The sequence below is a fragment of the Pterocles gutturalis genome, unplaced genomic scaffold, assembly GCF_000699245.1.
Source record: "Pterocles gutturalis isolate BGI_N339 unplaced genomic scaffold, ASM69924v1 scaffold19419, whole genome shotgun sequence".
Classification (NCBI taxonomy): domain Eukaryota; kingdom Metazoa; phylum Chordata; class Aves; order Pterocliformes; family Pteroclidae; genus Pterocles; species Pterocles gutturalis.
Genome location: NW_010131105.1, coordinates 9,134 through 27,972, shown reverse-complemented (window position 1 = coordinate 27,972; position 18,839 = coordinate 9,134). Strand labels below are relative to the sequence as shown.

At 47.3% G+C, this 18,839-nt stretch overlaps 1 protein-coding gene across 1 annotated transcript in view; it reads right to left on the bottom strand.

Annotated features, from left to right (window-relative positions):
* Positions 1-17,705, bottom strand: part of LOC104466912 (LIM domain kinase 2-like) — a 19,195-nt gene extending 1,490 nt beyond the window's left edge. The window contains 13 exon segments of the mRNA XM_010080487.1: positions 1,793-1,848; positions 3,248-3,422; positions 4,211-4,276; positions 4,465-4,521; positions 4,788-4,919; positions 5,662-5,748; positions 8,233-8,419; positions 9,066-9,262; positions 10,147-10,252; positions 10,696-10,884; positions 11,134-11,243; positions 12,579-12,714; positions 17,604-17,705. Coding sequence (XP_010078789.1) covers positions 1,793-1,848; positions 3,248-3,422; positions 4,211-4,276; positions 4,465-4,521; positions 4,788-4,919; positions 5,662-5,748; positions 8,233-8,419; positions 9,066-9,262; positions 10,147-10,252; positions 10,696-10,884; positions 11,134-11,243; positions 12,579-12,714; positions 17,604-17,656 — 1,551 coding nt within the window. The 5' untranslated portion in view covers positions 17,657-17,705.
* Positions 17,706-18,839: the final 1,134 nt, after the last annotated feature.

Sequence of the window (18,839 nt, the reverse complement as noted above, 5' to 3'; positions counted from 1 at the left end):
AAAGAGCAGAAACACTGTTCTTCCTTTCTGGTGGGGCTAGTTGCACAAGGGAATGAGCAAGGCAGCACAAACAGACAAACTTCACATGAAACTTTTTCAGGACCTGGCAATGTGGCTGCTGTTGTGAAGGAAGGCTCAGACGCCTTCTCTTTCTCCTCAGGCTTTCTCTGCTGGAAGATAAAGGATGATGTCTACCTCCCAGAGAGCTCGATAGTGTCTCGCTGCTGGATCAGCCACTATGCTGTATGCTGCTGGGCATGATGGAGCCCCTCCTGATCGCAGGTAATCAACACAACCTGTATTACATCCCATCTCTCCCCTCTCACAATTTTACCGTACCACAAGCAAAGCTCGTCTGTCTACAGAGGCTGTCCTAAACGATGCTGTGAAGTCAACAGCATCCCAAATTCTGAGTTGCTCTGTTATGGGCAGATTCAACCCACCCACAGCCAGAGGGCAGGGGCAGAGAGACAACGCCCAGGAGGTTGCAGGCAAGAGCTGGTACAGGAAAGGGCTGGGTGGAACAGAGAGAAGCCCTGCCCCAGCACGCAGAAGTCCCAGTACTCACCACCTCCAGCACAAGGGGATTCAAAGTGTAGTAAGAGGGAAGGAACCCACAGGGGAGAGCTGTGGGGTGATCTGGACTCAGACAAGGTCAATGCCAATACAAACTTGCACACGGGGAAGAGTATTAGGTTTAAAGCCTCATCGGGTATCACAAAAAGGGTGTTATTTATAACCACCCAGGCTTTTCTATGCCAATAACTCAGCAGGACAACCACATCCTGTAACTAGACAGTGGAACGCCCATTATGTATTTTGGCAGGGTTATTTCCTTATCTGTTTGAGTGTGTTACTTCTTTTTTTAGCATCTTTATTTTGGTGACAGGAAAATGTTCATATGCTACTACCCCCTTTTTCTAGATGAATCTATTGTTTTAATCCTGCATACAGATTTTTCAAGTTCCTAAATCTACCACTCACAACCACAACATTTTCTCTGAGAGGAGGGCCCAGTGTAAACAGAGCTCCAGATGAGCCCACAAAGAGTTATGCACAGATATTTTCTTTGTCCCCTTCATCCAAAACACTGAAGATGAAACTGTGTTGGTCTCCCCTGGTGTTCCTGTAACTGCTGTATTAGCCATACACCTAGCAACCCACCTTTCATCTGCATTTCCACTGTCTTACGCACCTTTTAAACTGAAAATACCTTGCAGCTTTGCGTGGTGATCTTTGCTCTGCAGACAGGAAAGCCTGATATAACAGCAAGACTGTGCATTGGCTCAGAGATAAGCTAAGCCAACAGAATTCAGGGTGCAAGCTTCATTAATCAACCAGCAAAGAGGTTTCAGTTTCCCCTTCTTTGAAGTGAAGTGCCATCCACAGTGGAGGCTCTGAATTTGCTGAGATTATACAGCTGATGGTTTTCTTTTTTCTACTGCCTCGTTTTAATGAAAAGTATCACAGTTTTAGGGAATATGTCTACTTTCAAATAGATACCAGGGCTCAATTAGAACGTGATGGACTTTTTTTACAGCTTCTCTGTCCAAGAGGAACCCCTGTATTTCTTTCACTCCAGGAAGAAACTCTTGGACCAAAAAATTACAAGACAGTTATCTTCCTTGAAGGAAGAGGGGCAGGGTAAGCTTGTACTCCCAGCCTAATTCGTTGTGCTGTTAGGTCACAGACTGCACACTCAGACACAGAGAACTGGCTGGTACAGTGTGCGCAAGGAGACGGCAATGGGGAAGAAGCCCATTAAAGATACCATGTAATGTCCTAGTCTTACCTCACAGAGAACAATCCCAAATGAAAAGATGTCCACTGTCTCATCGTAGCTCTGTCCTGCAAGAAACACAAGACATTCAGCTCTGTGACAGACAGTTCCCATCCATCTATTCCAGGAGCTGCCAGTCCCGAGCTTAACTAAGCCTATTCCCTGGAGGGCCCTAAAAAAGGAGACAAAGCAAGGCTTAAATCTGAGCAAGGTCAGCTGCCCCAAGATATGTATACCAACTGCATCTTCCTATACACTGCGATCACATATTTTAACCCACTTCTTTCTTCTGCTGGGGAATTTCAGGACAACACAGGGAAGCCTTGCGTATCAGAGGTCTGAGCAAATGCTAAGGGTAACTATGGAAAGCTTCTGTCCATCCCCACTGCTGTTCTCATGCATCTCTACAGAGCACCGAGTCAGTGTTCAGCTTCCCCAGCAGCCAGCAAGTGCCCAGTCCCTGCTGCAGGCACTGCAGAGATAATAAATCACACACCAGCAGCACTGTGAATCTGGGAAAGCAGCCTGGCGCCAGCATGCCCTTCTCTGCTTACAGACACGCCCCTCCCGAGCCAGTATCTGGTAAACAGCCTTGCTTTCAGAGGTGATGTCAGACTATGCTCTCGCTGTGCTCTTGACAAACGCCAGGTCTGAGACAGGCTCTGAGAAGCAGCCTCAGACTCCAGCAGGGTCTGCAGGCATTGAGAGAAGGAAAAGAGAACAGCACATAAGAAAGCAACATGGAGAAGAGTTGAGTTGGGGGAGAGGAGCCCAGTCCTCCTTTCCCTGGTGGGCTATGCTGGACAATACTGATATCACAGCCAGACAAGCTGCCCAACCTGGCCAGACAGACCTGCTCATTAGGTGGAAATTTTATCTGTTGTATTTCACCGTTACCTCAACTCCTGCAGGGGCAGTTTTTCCCCGAAGGGACATAGTCCAACTGAGGGCTGCATGGCAAAACCCAGATTTCCCTGCATTTGGACAACTCCCACCCCAGTCCTGAGGCTTCAGCAAACCTGGCAGCAGATGGCTTCCCCCTGGATCTACGCAGCAGCACATGTAAGCCTCATCCTGAAGTTTAATGATTGCCTGTCTTGAGGGGCAGTTCCAAAGCATGAGGCTATAACAGGAATTGATCTCGGGTTCAGTCTTATTTCAGGCCCTTTTGTCTTCCCTGTTATCTGGACCATAGCGAGTTCAGGTCTGTTGCCCTCCTGAGGAATCCTGCTGTCAAGCCAGAGACATTACCTCGGCTGGCACAAAGGCGTCTCAGGTCAGGTACTTTAAGAGAAGTGCAGCTAGGGTACCTGTGTGTATAAATAAGCTTGCGTATTAGCAGCTCTAAAACCATAGGCTCTAATAGGTTTGATTGCTACTAGGGCCCAGAAGCTTTCAGTAATCCTGTCATCCCTACACCTTGTCCCAGGCCGTCTCCTCCCCTACACCCTGGTATCAGTCTCTTACCATTTAGCATCTCGGGGGCCATCCAGTATGGGTTGCCAACGACCGTGTACCGCTTCTTCCTGTCACTCTTGCGTAGGGTTCGTTTCTTGGCAGATGGCTTCTCCAAAGTGGGCTTTTTTCTTTCCTCCACGATCAGCCGAGACAGACCGAAGTCAGCCACCACCACCGTCTTATCCTGCACAGGGGATTTAGTACAAGCCACTGAGCGAGCCACTTTCCAGGAGCAAAGAGGCTCCAATTACTGTTCACCGTCAACTAAGGTTCTGCAGCCAGTCTAGACAGGTGGAAGACCCCCAATTCACAATCCCAACTCATTATTTCCTCTCTTCATTACCTTATTTCCTGTGTGGTTGCCTGACACTAATCCCATCAGCTTGGCTACACTTGCCAGGGCAAACCTGGACCTTTCCTTTCAGACCTTCCTGTTCTACCAGGGCAGGAATTAACTTGGACTTTCATCCTGGGTCATTTGAAGCCCACATGCTAATCTCATATTCCAGCCAAAGGAACAAGGGCAACGCTTGAGGGAATGAAGCTACACAAAAATCTTGTGACCTCGCATTTCAGTAAGAGAGAGCACACACATATGCACATGCCTGCACACCTGCCTGAATCTTGAGTGACAATAAAAAAAGTCATAAAGTGGTTAAAAGAACAGAAGCAACTGTAGAGAGCATTCCATAGTTGAGATAAGGAGCAGAGCTGTACTAACTCTCGTAACATGACTGTTAGTAGGAGATGCTACCACAGGAAAAGGGGTGAGAGAACAGAATGAAGAAACAGTGAAAGCTAGATCAGTCCGGCAAATTCTATGTGAAGATGAAGCTCTCTTGTTTAGGGCAGTAAAGGCCTCTGAAATCGGTTCCACTCCGACAAAAGAGGGAACATCATGTGCAGAAAACTGAGGGAGGAAGATGACACGGAGAGGAGCAGCATGCTGTGGGAAACAGAGGTGCAGCTCACCAACTTGATGAGGCAATTGTGTGAGTTCAGGTCTCTGTGGATGATGCACATGGAGTGCAGGTAAGCCTGGAACAGAGGGAGAAAACTTGGTGTCAGGGATTTCCAGGTGAATATGTCCCTTCCCATTTACAGACCTCAACAACCAGATGCCAGTAGTCAGGCAGCACCCACAACCCCTCACACACCACCCTGCTGACCCAGCTAAGCCTGGCCCTGGAAGTCTGCTCTGTGACGAAAGGGACAGCCTGACTCACCATTCCAGAGGCAATTCCTTTGGCAAAGCTGACCTTCTGCTGCCAGGGAAACGGGTCCTGAAAGACAAGTCCTCAATGGTCAGGGACAATCTTACCAGCCAGCTGGCGACAGCAATTCCTCCACAACAGGCACTCTTACAGCAGAGAAAGATGATACAGCCCCAGGAAGAAGGCGCGTCCTGCCTCAGGCCACGCGCAGCTAAGAAGCAGCTTTTCGACACAGCTCCAAAGGAGAAGACTAACAACAAGCACCATAAGGCTGGTATGACCAACACCACGCTGTCAGCCTCACTGGGCAGAGGTCACCAGGCGTCCATACTCACCGCATTGCGGAGGAAGTCCTTCAGGGTGCCCCCCTCAATGTACTCCGTGAGGAGATTCAGCTTCTTGTCTTTGTACAGTACACCAATGAACTTCAGCACGTTGGGGTGATCCAGGCTGCGCATCACCTTCACCTGGGAAGCACAGACATCCCACCCCAAAGAAGAGAATGGAACAAGTCCTGACAGACCTGCTCTGGGCTGACAAGCACTCCAATGCTGGAGATCCCCTCCAGGGATCACAGAGCACACTCAAACCCCAACCTTACGGCAGTCAATTAACTGTTGCTTCTCTATTTTCATGCTGTGCAATTAACCTGATCTTTCTCTTTAAGGAAAGCACCCTTGAGTTTGGCTAACTTCAGAGACAGGAGCTCTCCAGGGCAGCTATCTGGTCTGTACTGCACGTGTCAGGGCTGGAATAGCAGCGTCAGGTGCTTAGGGAGCTGCCTTTAAGCTAAATCTGACTTTGAATAACATGGTAAGCAGTCACCAAGAAAATAGTTTAGCTTAAATACAGCAGGAGTCTTAAATATCTTACAGATATTGGCCCTCATCATTTGTAAGTACGCACAAGGCTCAAGGGATAAATCCTTTCTGTATTGCACAGCTCAATTTGCCTCAGACTCAGCCTGCTTTTTATCATTGAAAAATTAATGAACTGGGAGCTGAAGCCATGCCTATTGCTCCGTGTGAGTGAGTCACACTTTGTGGCAGCAAACATTCAGCTCCCATCAGCTTTTCCCCATGTGATGTCTCCCTCCTCAGGGCCTTGATTCCTGCCAGGTTGCTGGCATGATCACAGCCTCTCTGGAGAAGATAGAAGAGAGTTCCATCACACTACTGGCTCAGAAGCTTTTTAAAATCTTGCTCCTACCTCTGTCAAGAAAGTCTTCTGCGTTTCCTCATCACAGCGAATCAGCTCTTTCATCACCATCACCTTTCCTGTTGCTTTGTGAGTCACCTGGTTGAAACAGAAACCACAACTACAGGCAAGGTTCAAGAATACATAGCTCCAATGCTCTTGCAACTCTTCTGAAAGAGAGGGTAACATTCCCCTCCATCCAGAGAGGAATACAGATGGGAGAAAATTCAGAGCCCAGGGATCTGCAGAAAACTGCATAAATTTTTTCCTTTCAGAATTCAGCAAAGATTCTGTACGTGAAACAGAAACAACCTAAAGCTGGCAGAGGATCATACCAAGAGATCAACAGCATCCCAAGAACCTGAGCTGAAGTCTCCATTTTAGGTAGCATAGGGCTGAGCATGCATACAGGCTGTCAAAGCCTCCGAGGCATCAGTTCCATACTTGTGCATGCCTCAAGTTTCCTTACAGAAAGCACTCGCCCAGCGTGATGCTCACATTTTGTAGACAGACTCCAACAACTACATTCGGTATCAGCAAAGGAGTCAATGTTCACCTGCATCAGAAACCAAACCAAACAACACAAAACTACATTACTACATGCTTTGGTTTTATGGGGACTCTGAAGCCTGATGGTTTCTGATGAGCTTATCAAACTTACCCACATGCACGCAGAAGTGGGACGTACAGGCTGTTTGGTTAAGACAGGAAGCAGTTATTTATTTTACCATGCTCCTTAGGAGCTCCTTGGTTGCTGTCAGGGTTGCCAGGATAGGAGCTGCAAGGAATGTCCCAGAATGGTGGCAAACACACAGAAATCCACCATAAACATCAGGTAATAAATTTCCCGGCTCTCAACATGGAAGGCATTTCCAGTTCCTCAAGAGCTGTTTGCCTGTATCAAACTAGTTCCTGGCATTTTGCTGTGTTCTAGAGGTTTCTTCTAACCAGCTCTGCCTTGCTTGCATGGGTGCATAACTGAGTAGAAAGGGTCCAGATTCTGATAACCAGGAGTTCCTGGAAATCCTCTCCCCTTCAGCTGCTTAACTAGGACAGCTCAGTCTCCCTAAGGTCTCCAGGTAACTAAACAACGACCTTCTCTTTAGGAACAGAAGGGAATTATTCTGACCAGATACAGGACTTGTTACATCAAAAACAGTCGATCTGAGCTCAAGAAAGGTGTCACTTTTTCACATCATGCCCTTTAAAATAAAAAGCCTTTCAGAAAACCTCCAGAACTGCAGTCCAGAACACAAGACCCAGTTACAGTATTTAGGAAGTTTATGAGCTCTTGCAAACACCGTGGCACACTAGTTCTGTTTGGAACCATGGGACATAGCAAGGCTGATACGGGTGGAATACGAATGCATGGAATAACACAACAGAAGCAGGAGTACAATATTCTTCTGCTCCCATCTGAAATCAAGCATCCATATACAAGTAGCGAGCCAGGGAACACTACACATTTCAGCCAGGGACATGAAAGCCAGGGACATCTAATGCCCAGAGATAAAGGGAAGTGAAGAGACAAAGACAAGACAAGCCTAAGTGGAATTCTTAAGCTGACATACCAGCAAAACTGAAACGAGTGTCATCATGAAACTCCAAGAGGGCAATTTTAACTCCCAGAGCATGCACCAGAATGGGACGGCTATTGGGTAATTTGAGCAGAAAATAAATGCCTTTGTGCCATTAACTGTGGGGACGCAGATGACAAAAGCATGCGACAGAGGAAAGGTTCTGCTTACCTGGACCTGTTATTTCTCTATGAGCAGAGGAGAAGAGAAATATGCTCATTAGTATGGATCAAAAGCATTGGGTTTGTAGTACTGGCTCACCACCTCCCGTGGAAGCATGAGATGCACATGGTGGCTGGACACCTGAAGTTTATACAGGTGTACGAAGAGAAATCCCATAACACAGTGAATAGCAATCTGAGGATTGAGGAGCTCACAGCACCTTGGGAAGGCAGATGAAGCTGACCCCTGATGCTGTCAGGGATGCCAGGAGAGGAGCTGCTGAAGCACCCCCGGTCAAGACCAGAGAGCTTAAATACAAGAGAACTGCTATTAAAAGAGATTTTAATTGTGGGGGTCATGCAAGACCTGACCACTACCCACCACACTGACAAGCCATTTAGGCTCTGCTGGGGGTTCAGAGGTGGTCACTGCGTCAGCCTGGCAAGCCCCCAAGCATGCCACACTACGCGTGGGTGACAAATGCTGCGCTGAGGGGTTGAATGCACCTCTTCAGAAGAAAGATGCTCCTAAGATAAAGTGTAGCTTCTTCCCCAATCTCCCCACCTCACTCAGGTGGCTGCTGTGACACAGGCACTCTGAAGCTCTAAATCTAACTCAGGAGATGAGTATGTGTGGCCAAGGTTGACATTCAAAGGGGAAAAAGTCAAAACCACCTGCAGCTAGAGATGCTCATGGTCAGGGAATGAAACAGAGACATGGAGCTCACTAAGCAAACCAGGTGAGTTCCAGGACAAAGACCACTGAGACAGTGGCAAAGGGTGCCAAGATAGGCAGACGTTGTTGTAATCGAAGTAAATGATGAGTGTTTGGGGACCTCCCTCACCTTGATTGCTTGTCCAAAAAATCCTTTTCCTAGTACTTCGCCATGAATCAGGTCACAGGGCCGGAAGATTTGCTGAGAGCAGCTAGAAGAGGAACGTAGGGATTCAGAACGACTGATGTCACGGCTCAGAAGGAGAGGTTCCTTTGGAGAACTGGGGCCAGGAGACTTAGAAATGCTGTTACTTCGCCTAGAAAACAAAGGAGACAGGAAGATCAGGAGAGCTGAGAGGAAACTTTTGGTCCAATATCAATAGCTCCTCAAGGACCAGTTTCTAGATGTGCTTCAGTGCTCTTCATACATAAAAACCCAGATGCTCTCCCAGCACCATGGATGCTCTTTACAAACCTAGAACAGCTTCCAGGTCAGAGCTGCCTAACAACAACACACTGCAGTACTTGCTATTGCTAAACAAAGATTAAAATACTGGTAAATGACTAAATGAGCAACTGAGTGCCCCAGTCTAGGAAGGGAAGACTTTTCCCAAGTCTCAGGTCTCAGCCCTATTCCCTTTAAGGACACATTCTTCCCCAGCCATTTAAGGCTGGTAAAAATCTGACCTTTACATTTTCTAACTGTAAAACTTGGTCACTTTTCTATGTTAAAAGTAGAGTTCCCTGTTTTTATTAAGGGAAGTTTACCATCCTGAAAGGGAACGGAGAGAGTACATGTCGGTAGCAGGATCTAAAGCTCTCCACTGCTTCGCCAATGGTTCATACCAAGGCTCATGTCAGAGATGAGCCATGTCTCCGCAGTCGTTTGGGCACACAGCAGCCCAACCAGGTAGCACAGGGCAAAGCCAAGCTAGGTCGGAGGCAGCGCTGCCAAGCCTTTACCTGAGGGAGCGCCGTCGGAGCGTTCCTTCCAGATTCTCCTTGATGTCGAGTGGGGAGAGGGAGCGTGGGGAAATGGGCGACTTTATGTGGGTGGGAAGACGGGAGTCCAAACGAAGCCTGTCTAAGCGCTGCGAGACAGGGTCGTGCTCTATCAGCAGCTGAAGTGTCTGGCTTGTCTTGCGAATCAAGTCCTCCACCTGCAATCAAACCAAGGGCAGGATGACAGATGACAAGAGGAACACAAATGACAAGAGACAGAGGAGACGCAGTAGAATGCCCCTCAGGAATCAGAGTAGAAAGTTCAGTGAGATCACTCCATAGTTGTGGTTTAGTTAGGCACACCACAGCTGTCTACCAGACAAATAAGCTAGCAACACAAAAGTTCCTTATGCTATCCAAATCCTCACCTTTCTGGACAACTACAAGTGACCAAACACTTATTTTGTTTTAATGAGAAGTGTTAAAAAACTACACAAGTTTCCATCCTGAACAGTGCTGCAAAAAACAGCTTTGCAAAAGCTACCTGGAGATATATCTGAGACGTCTACTGTGCTCCTATTGTTCTCTTCAGCACCAACAGTAAATAAAACCCTTGCATAGTGAAGGCAATGGTGGTCTTGCTACACTCTTGCAGCATCACCTGATATCTGTATAAAACATTTACTTGTACATACAGACATCAAATACTTTTTTTTTTTCTGCAATGGGAAACTCATCCCTAGGATCAGCTGAGCCTTCGTCTATTAGCAGTTGACTCCAGAAGGATCAGAACAGTGGATTTCACTAGCAATACATGAAGAGTCTTCATGGCCTCTCTGTCCTCACAGCCCTACACTTGTTACCTCCCTTCGTGTTTGAATGCAACAAAATCAGAACGGCATCCTAGCTGCACTTCCATCTGTTACATTTTCCTCTTCAGCTGGAAGGGGTAGCAAAGCTCGTCTTCACGTTTGTTCCTGCTGTCACCATGAGTGCTATGGGTGTACACACACTGTATGTAGGGTGGGAGAACAGTGCTGAGAAACAGAAAAGCTGTAGGAAGGCAAATGAGAAGGAGGCTTCAGAACAGAACTCTACCCACCTCCTCCACCTGTAACGTACGAATAGGAGCTCCATTGATCTCCAGGATACGATCTGCAGGGTGGATGGCGTTGCGGACATCAGGGCTGATGTGCATCCTGTTAACTCTAAACACAGGAATAGTGTGTGTGGGAAGTCAGTTTAGACAAAATTATAAAAAATATTTAATCTCTGATGCTTCCCTTCATATTGGTACTCTGAAATAAAACAACGCTAATCTACCAACACAGGGAGCTACCGTTAGACCAAGTGCTTAGGTCTGAGCTGGTTTGAGGAGAGCTCTTCATTTGCCCAATGGCAAAAATTGTTAGTCCATAACAATTTGCCAAATGTTTTGTGTCCAGTGAAGGAGACAGCACTGAGGAATAAAGTTATCAATTAAGGTTGTCACAAGAGCAAAATGGAGACCAAACAGCCCACATATGTCCCTGTTGTGCCGAGACAGATCCCCCCAGCAGTTAGAGCAGCTGTCAGGACAGCAGCGCTGCAGAACGTTTCCCAGCTCCTTCTGCATGGACATGTACCTTGCACACAACCTTGTCATACTCACTCTTTCACCTGGACACCAGTGGCATAGCTGGAGCAGCCACCTTCAACAGACACGGAGAACCCCCTCTTGCCATCAGTAGCTGCCGGCATGGAGATGAGGGTCAGCGTATAAGGCAGCTGCTCACGCAGAGACTCAGTGGAGTGTTTTTCTATCATTGGTGTCAGCACAATCTGGTTATGGCATTTTCCACTAAAAGAAGGGAAGAAAGTCATTAGGCAGTGTCCTATCCCTCCCTGCCAAACTCACACTTCTAAGCTCTTTCATTGACCACAAGCTATAGTTTTTAGTGCTTACACCATTCCTCCCTCCCTACCTCAAGGGGCAGCTTCCTGGCATTCTTTAGTGTAGCATTTGGCTGAACCACACAGAGCCAGTGAAACGTGGCTTCCACATACAGCAGGGAGCAATTCTGTGGCAAAGCAAGCGGCTCCTCCTTACCAGTAGAGAGTGGAATGTTGCACAAGTGCGTAAGTGTCCCCGTCTTCAATGATCACTTTGCAGCTCATACAAGCAAAGCACTCGGGGTGATACTTGTATTCGCCAGCCACCTACAGACAGAAAAGGGAGTAGCTTAGTAGGGCCAAAATCCATCAGCAGATGCAGCTACTGCTTTCCTCTCTAATTAACACGTTCATTCAGATCTCAAAGTCAAGGGGCAGTTTTTCACTGGAGAGTTACATTATTAGCCCGTTCTATCTTTCCTGAACCCCATCCTTGGCACCTTGTTTGCAAAACTTCTCTGAAACAAACATGTCAACATGCAGAGCAAAGCCTGTGTCCCAGGAACCTCTGCTATATTTGGCAGCTGCTCAACTACCAAAAATAGTTGACAGTCTGCTGCAGACTAGTAAACAAGATATTAAACCTTCCTGTTCAGTTGCTCTTGGCAAGATAACTAACGTTACGCCTGAATTAATAAAGCTGAGAGGGCTTTTTTTTTTTGGCAGACATGCAATGCACAAATTCAGATGCTTTACCAGCCAGCTGACAGAAAAAAAAAAAAAAAAAAAAGCGCTTTTTATGCTTTCCCAGCGACAGGACAAAAAAAAAAAAAAAAAAAAAAGCGAGCTGAGACTGAGACAACAAAATACCTTTAAAGAATATTTTTATTCATTGATCTGCTTTTCTGTTTCTTTATGAGAACCTCCCTTATTGACAGTGCTTTGCAAAGACTTCTGCAGGCAATAAGAAACTGTCTGCACTTTTCTCAGTACTTCGCTTTGACGTAGCAATCATTACTGAGTACCCTGCTGCTGTTATTTGGGCTCTAGGAAAATAATGGTTATGTTTCATTCTTGACAGTTTTCAAGGTTAAATATTTGCAATAATTGCAATTGTTGTGGCAAAGAGAGGAACACTGAGGTGAGCCCTGTATTGTGCAGGCAGAGTTAAAGGTTTCAAAGGAATTGGAACTAACACTACCTCAAGACACCACTGGCCAGAAAACCACTCTGGCCACAGTCCAGGTGGGATTTGGATGGCAACCTTCCCTAAAGCCAGAACCCGCTGCTTAGCCTGAGCTGAGAGGTTTGACTCTGTGGTGCGGTGGAAAATCACCCCATGGAGACACTGAGGCACTGTGCTACAGAAACTGAACAGATGTCCCCTTAACCACCTTTCCATTTCTCATGCCTGTGCATTTCAGCACCTTACTTTCTTTGTTCATATGCTTCAGATCCTCACAACTCCCTCCTTTAAGAGTCACCCCCATTCAAAATTAATCTCTATCTAGAAGAGGCACACACAAGCCTCATTTCTAATCTCTGATTAGAGATTAGAGTAGCAAAGAGACTATTCCTTTCCATTTATTTGGTTATCTGAAGTTCAAGGTTATCTGAAGTTCAAGGAGCTGGAGACAGGCAGGAGCCCTTTAGAGTCCTTACCATCACAGGTCCAGTCATCAGCAGAGAGCAGCCATGGCAGGATTCCCCAAACTTCCCCCAGTAGTCTTTGTGACAGTACAGCTTCCCGTCTTTCTCATAGTACCAGTTAGTGAGGGGATCCTGACATTCAGAGCACCTTGAATGAAAAATAGGAATAAGGTTCCGTTGGCAACAAGTCACAAATCAATGGAAAAGCTCCTCACCTGCACGGAGAAAGCAGACATTCAGCAGCATCTCACCACCAGCTCTTCTTTCTAGCTACAAACGTATTAAACCCCTCCATTTCCCAATGCTTTTGCAACAGAAAATTAGCACCAAAACCAAGGTTTGTAAGGAGAGGTGGTATCAACCAATGCAAAGGAAAAGATAAGATTCCAAAGTTTAAAACAAATCCCATCCATTTATTAAAACACATCAGTAGGTTTATAAATTTTGCTCCTCTGCTTTCTCCCTTTTCCTGGATGCAGACTTTCAGCTGCAGAGTTGCCCAGCACACAGACAGCTCTGCTACGTTTCTACCTGGTGTTTCTATAGCATCACACCATCTTGCGCCAGAGCACCTGTCTCCTCAGTCCATTTAAATACTGGGAGAGGCAGGATCCAGTTTCCTATGCAGTGCAAAGCCAGTTTTGCACCAACCCTTGTGGAAAGACTTTCTATTCTTCTGTAAGTAGACCTCTTCCAAAAGGTCAGCTGCAGCAGTATCCATTTGAGGAGACTTTTCAAGGCAGTTCATCCTTTGAGCTCCACATTCTTACTGCATCCACCAATTACCTGTGATGAACGTCCTCTACCTCTCCCCACCAACCACTCTCCCTTTCCTTCTGCTGATGACAGCACATGAGAAAAAAAAAAACCACAACCCACCAAAAAAAACCAAACAAAACTATTTATCTAATTTCAGGAAGGGAGTTTCAAAATAATTCACTTACCAGTGTCAGTTCCCATTTCAACAGGCAACCATTATTAATCCTCTATCTACACCCACCTCAACAAAACCAACCAACCAACCAATTCTCCCCACCCCCCCCCAAAAAAAAAAAAAAAAAACAACAAGGAAAAAGATGCAGCAATTCTATTGCAGATATCATTTTAGCAGATCACAAGCAGAACCCAGATCTTCAGGCTTCCTGAACACAAAATAATCCTGCCTGAGCAGGATTCACTGGGCAAGAGAGTTTAACTTGTACAGCATGGAGGTGTGACGTAATGGAGAGATAAAGCACAGGCAGCCGTTGCATCACTAAAGATTATTCCATTAGCCCTGGGCAGCACCTTCTCAGACTTTAAAAGGAAAATTAGTCTGGTATTGGCCATTTCTCAGAACCTAAGGCAGGTTGTCACCGATAACTCGTTCAAAGAAACACCTTGAGGATCAATGTCGTCATCAACAGGATGCTTTCCCAAAGGTGGAAGGAAGAACTTCTGCCCCTTAGCCCAGCAGTTGTCTCGGTTCCTGCACTGGAGGGGTGGGGGAGGCAGAGGGGGACACTTCTTACATGCTCCCAGGTCTAACATGAGAGCTACTGTTGACTTCACCATTCACAAGCTTCCTGAAAACTTATCTGTGCCAAAGACATTCCTTGTAAACTCCACCAGCTTGTAAAGAGCGTGATGATACGCAAAGCTGGCCGTGCTCCAACACGGAGAGTTATTTACTCCATTGCAAGAGACAGCAAAGCAACAAAGTGAGGCTGCTTGTAAGCAGCCTATGGTTTTGGGGAAAATGCGCCTTGTGAGGTATTTAGTGCCCTCAGGAAAGTTGCTCCTTTTAACGTATTTGGCTTTTATAGTGTTTGTTCTCCCAGCTGGGGAGCTCCCCGCCTTCCTCAGTGACGGGAAAGAACTCCAGCACATGCAGCAGGCCCTGCCAGTTCTGTCTGGGGCAGGGGGAGCAGTAACTCCACATTGCTATAGACCGTACATGCATCATCACAGCCTCAGCCTTGGGGCACTGTCATGGTTACACCCTGCTCACGGTATGCAAGAGACCTAGAGGGCATTGCAGTGCACTTTGCCTTCAACCACTGGCCTTTGGCTTTCATTTGCAGTCAGTGCCCCATGTGAATGGTCAAGTAGGTGAGTGGGAGGGAGACAAGAGCAAGTGGAGACTAACAGCAAAGATTTCTATCACTTTGTGGCAGGAACATCTGGCTCAGCATGGGCAAATCGGATCCCTCAGACTTATCCGAGTTCTGCGTGCATGCCTGTACCAGTGTGTGCTCCAAGGGCGATTACATCTTCAAACGGGGAGCTGTGACCACACCTGCACTTGGGATGCAGACAGCAATACTGGAGACTGCTCCACCAGGACTTCAAGACCTGGCTTTCTGTCTAAGTTCTCTCCAAGCAGGTGGGTTATTTATTTATTTGGTTTTTAAGCACAACACCTTCCCTTCCTCACCCCTCTTCAATTTCACCTTCAACAACTCTGTCTTCCCCCTAAGAAAATCTAAAATCTCTGCAAAAGCAACACAACTGCAATTCTGTTTAGATAGGCTCCAGAGGATCATGTACACTTGTCTTCCCTTTACCTTTCCCCTGCTTCTTCGTGGTTTGATTCCAACCTTACAACACTTCGATTCCTTTGCTTCCATCCGGAAATAAGCACCAGTATCTAATTTGCGACACACCCATAGCAAAATGCAGGTGAGGGGGTGGAGCCAGCATGCAGTCAGTTCTTTGCTATGCAATTAAACAAATCTGGGCAGGACAAGTTTGCAGCTTAAGGCTCAGAACCCCACCCAGGGCAATGAGGCAACAGGAACAAAGCAACCAGCCCCAGAGAGGCCAGAGGCTGGTAATGGGGCTAACTGGCAGGAGGCCGTGGCTATGGCCCGTACTGCCAAGCAGCCCCTCCTGTTCCTTACCCTGCACTCTGTAACGTAGAAAAGCTTTGGATTTGTCAGGTGTGCAGAACTGACTGACAGCACACAGGTATTGCTGTAAGACGGTTTCGGTGCCTTTGCCCAGATGATAAAGGCATCACACGGTTGTTCCACACGACTCTCACTGAAGAGCTGTGTCAGAGTTTTATCACAGAAGACACAAGTGTCACCACTCCTTCCTTTCCCTCCTCACTGGACCGTGTGGCATCCCAGCGCTGCCATTGCCAGGGCTCACAGCAGCTGAGATGGGTACAATCACTGCTAGAGGTATTAAGCAAGCTAATCTTTGCCAGTCACCACAACTGCTCCTCTGTCTTTCGTAGATTAGAAACTGCTCGTGGTCCCCCAGATGATTTGCTATTCTTATGACAGAGTAACAAAGCATGCTGATCAAGTTTCTTGGAGGACTGGTAACAGCCATACTGACCTGTTTCCTCTTGTGCCCAGACACCATTTCCAGCTGCAGAGCCCTGCTCTGATTATACAGCCCCATACATTATGATTATCCACTTCCCAGACTTGGTTATAAGGAATGAATTAATCTGCCTCCCACAGCCATCCTCCAGGAACCCCGGCAGCATCTGGGTGCCATGTTCAGCCCTGATGCTCTGTAGCCCAGCAGGTGTAGAAAGAGTTCACAAATCGCTGTTTGATGGCCACTTGGTTTTGTGGGGGGTGGCAGGAGGATCAAGTCACAACAGGTAACCAGCCTGGTTCTCAGCGAGATGGAGATTCAGCTGATGTGGCATCTCTTTACATCTAAATGAAAGCCAATACCCTCATGGAAGCAAAGACTTCCCTGGCACAGAGGAGACAGTTCCCTTTGAGAAGGGCTCATTAATAAAATCCATCCCCCCCACACACTGTCAGGCTAGATCAGTTAACGCTAGAGCAGTGGTTCCAATTCTGCAGGCAGAGGCAGGGAGGGGACAGTCCCGCAGACAGAGAGCTGCAGAATAAAACATAACCTCAGCTTGTAGCTAACCCAGAGGCTTCTCACCCACACTTAGCAGAAGGGTGTGCACTGGCTGTGTAAGAGACACTAGACAAGGAAGAACAGACGCTAGGAAACAGGCTAAGTACTAGAAGACAGGGTGTTTAAGCTCTGACTATGCAAAACCATTTCCACACACTGAGGAGAAAGTGCATCTATGGCTTAGCACGATGTCCTACACAAATTACAATAATGAACGCCTGCTCACGTTCCTTCTGAAAGCGGATGCTGTTTCAGAAGTTACCTAAAGAAGCTTAGCAATTGCGCAGCGGTATTTACTCCTATCCTAGAGTGTTTTAGTGAAAGGTTCCTTACTCCCAAATCAGTACAGCAGTGTTTTGGCAGGAACAGGATCAATACTGAGCAAAGCCAAGCAGAGTGGAATAGGAGGGAGACAATGGAACTGCAAGCCTTGCCTCTCCCCATCCAGCCACTGTATCAGCACATCAGCACCAGTCACCATCCTGGCTGTGCTCAGCCCACTAAGAGTTTTCACTATGGAGATGTAATGCAGTCAAAGCCGTATTCTGTAGCTATCACCTTTATCAAGCCTCATTTGTTCAACTGGATCAAGAATGGTTGTTAATATAAACAAAAATATCACAGGAGAGGAATCCTTTCTATGTAGGGGAAGCGTGCTGCCTGTTCCTAGTTATCTGCAAAGTACCCAATTTCGTTTCTCAAACAAGATTATGCAGATTACACCACCTTCCTGAACACCAAGAGCACACCTCACCTCACTCAGTGCTGTGCCCGAGCACAAGGAGCTTTGAAGAGACATCAGCAGCAGCAGCCTGAGTAATCTCATTCCTCCAGCAGCAGAGGAAAGCACAGGGGCATGGGGTAAAGCAGCATATGTAGTGTTGCTCTGAAAGGGAGCCCCATTGCCTGGGCTACGCAGACACCGCCTCACAACACAGGTGCCGTTCCCTTGCACCAGAGACTGTGAAGAGGCCAGTAACAGGAATCTTCCCTGTCCCCTCCTCAGAGCAAGGCACGATCCCAGTCTGAGGCCAGCTGTGCCCTGCACACACACACACGCTGGACCTCATTCTCCACCCCTCGCACCCTAACTGCTTAGGAGAGCATTACAGGGGGGAACAGCACTTTGAAGGTCCACTGCTAATCCTGCGCAGGACTTACCGAAAGGGATCCTTGGGAGCAAAGTAAGCTGGGGCAGACAAGTAACTTCCCATCTTCAACACTGGATAAACCGGCTCAGCCGCAAACTCGTCCAACTGCCTCTGAACAGCTCTGTTTTGCCAACATGGCAGCAGCCAGTGCTCATTTAATCTTGCGCTGATTCAGATACTTCACCTCTCTTTGAAGCTGCCCACGGAATGCCAGGTCTCTCAGCTGCTCATTCCTTCTCAGATTTTTCCTGGCTCCCATGGCTATAACCATCTTCTCCTGCACTCAGCGGCAGCAGCGCCCTTGGGAAGGATAGAGTAACTGCTAACCAGGCTAGCTGGACATGCTGCTGCGATAGTTCCTGCGAGCTCTGCCGCCTGCTAACTATTGTCAAGTTTTCCCTTCTCTGGTTCCACCCAAGGGTGGGAGGGGAGGAGGAGCCATTGCGGGAGGACAGCGTGTGGCTGCAGAGGGTGAATAAACTCGACTTCTTCACAAGGGGTGGAGCTTTGATCCAAAGAGGGGCTGCGTTAATAAGTGCTGAAAGATAGCAGCTTTGCCAAGGAACGAGCCAAGTGCATAAACGTGAAGCTACTCTTTGCAGCAGTGGCACATTCTGACGGAGAAGTCAAGGCAGGCAGAGCCTGCAAAGGCAGCTAGACACATCCCCGAACACATCAAACTGATGTCTACTACATACCTTCCTAATCCCTCACTGAGTGGGGTTATACTGCCTTCACAGTACCTACAATCTGTTCATCTTCTTGCAGGAGGTAAATCACAGTGTGCTTCATCCAAGGAAAAATAACTTTCTCTCCAACGCTGTTTTAACAGAGATCATTGCAATCATTTAACCTAATCCTCATCTCCTGAATGGAAGCTCAGAGGTATAAATCAGCACAGACAAGTACTCTCTCCTGCTTGCAGCACATGTAGTTCTATCATTTCGCTTGCTCTGAAGCCAGGCATGATCTCTAGTGGCCTAATCAGCTAAAGCTGTTTGCAAGACACTCAGAAATGCAACAAACATATGCTGCTGCACCGAGCCCTCGCATTTTTGTACAGTCAGCAAAGCCTGGCATGCCTGAACACAGCCTGAAAACCATACTATGTTCCAGAGGCAAGAGTACTCAAATGTGCTTTTACTGGAGATGCTCGTCTCAGCTGGCACATTGCTCGAGGGACGCTTGGGGCTGGGACGAGGCAGTCTTGGCTGCACATTTGACAGCTGCTGCTCGCTGTTGAAAT